The 1,177-nt window shown below is 44.3% G+C and overlaps 1 protein-coding gene across 1 annotated transcript in view; it reads left to right on the top strand.

Moving 5' to 3' along the window:
• Window positions 1-1,177, top strand: part of LOC119594529 (LIM domain-binding protein 3-like) — a gene marked incomplete in the record, with an annotated part of 45,811 nt that overhangs the window by 41,582 nt on the left and 3,052 nt on the right. The window contains 1 exon segment of the mRNA XM_037943560.1: window positions 1,006-1,160. Within this exon segment, the coding sequence (XP_037799488.1) occupies window positions 1,006-1,160 (155 nt within the window).

Raw genomic sequence — 1,177 nt, 5'->3', positions numbered from 1 at the left:
CATCCCTTTCGCATGACGTCACATATTTTGCCTTTTCTTATTTTGTTCTGATTTTCTTTCTGTCTTTTTGATGGACACAATATTCTTCTCTCTCTCATAACATGAAACATCTTAAGGTTCTTCCATATCACACATTTGACTTTTTTCATGACGCCATCCAGTTATATCTTCCTTGTGAAATCATAACGTTTTTCTCTTTCCTTTTACACACAATTCGCCTCTCCTTTAAAAATCATGCTGTCGAGTCCTGCATAGCGGAATGCAATTGGCTAGTTTGGTAGAAAATCATGCAATAATATATCTTTTGATATATTTTGAGTGTTCTTCATGATACCTGCGCCGATTTTTGTACTATACATTTTCTATAGTATATAACGTGAAAAATTCTCTTTTGATGGGCCATGCACCTCACTCATAACGCAAAATACCTATTCCCACAAACCTCTCATATCGCCATTTACACAGTATATTTCCCTCATAATATACCCTCCCCCCTCATAATGCCATGTACGAAGTACATCTCCGTCATTGTACCATGCACGAAATATCTCTTCCTCATAACGCCATGCACAAAATACCTCTCCGTCATAACACATCACACATACCATCCCTTCCTCACACACGAACTGCATCTCCATTATAACACATTACGATAATACTTTTCCTTCACAACACCAAACAGACATCACCCTCTCCCTCACAACACCTTGTCCATAATATCCTCCCTCCCTCATAATGTATCACACATATCCTTCCTCACATACAAACTACCTCTTCCTCATGACGTCTACCAATAAGCATTCCACCCTCAAAATCCAACAACAACTCTCCATCACAACACATCCCAGCTAACACCTCTCCCGCATAACGTCTCTCATCCATCATTCCACCCTCACAGCCCCCTCTCGCAACACCTCTCCCTCACACTACACCCCCGCAAACACCCCTCCCTCATAAACACCCCCTCCAGAAGACCTTTCCCCTGACGACTTCCTCTCTCAACAGGTGACACCGGGAACGCTAGCCTCCCAGCACTTGGCACCGGGTGACACCATCCTTATGATCGAGGGCCACGACGCAAGGACCCTGTGCCACTTCGACGCGTGTGACCTCGTCAAGGCTGCGGGAAACAAGGTCGAACTCACCGTCAGGAAGAGCCAGTGAGTTCCTTCTTGTC

Source organism: Penaeus monodon, chromosome 34 (assembly GCF_015228065.2).
Source record: "Penaeus monodon isolate SGIC_2016 chromosome 34, NSTDA_Pmon_1, whole genome shotgun sequence".
NCBI classification, from domain to species: domain Eukaryota; kingdom Metazoa; phylum Arthropoda; class Malacostraca; order Decapoda; family Penaeidae; genus Penaeus; species Penaeus monodon.
This window is presented reverse-complemented; position numbering and strand designations above follow the sequence as displayed.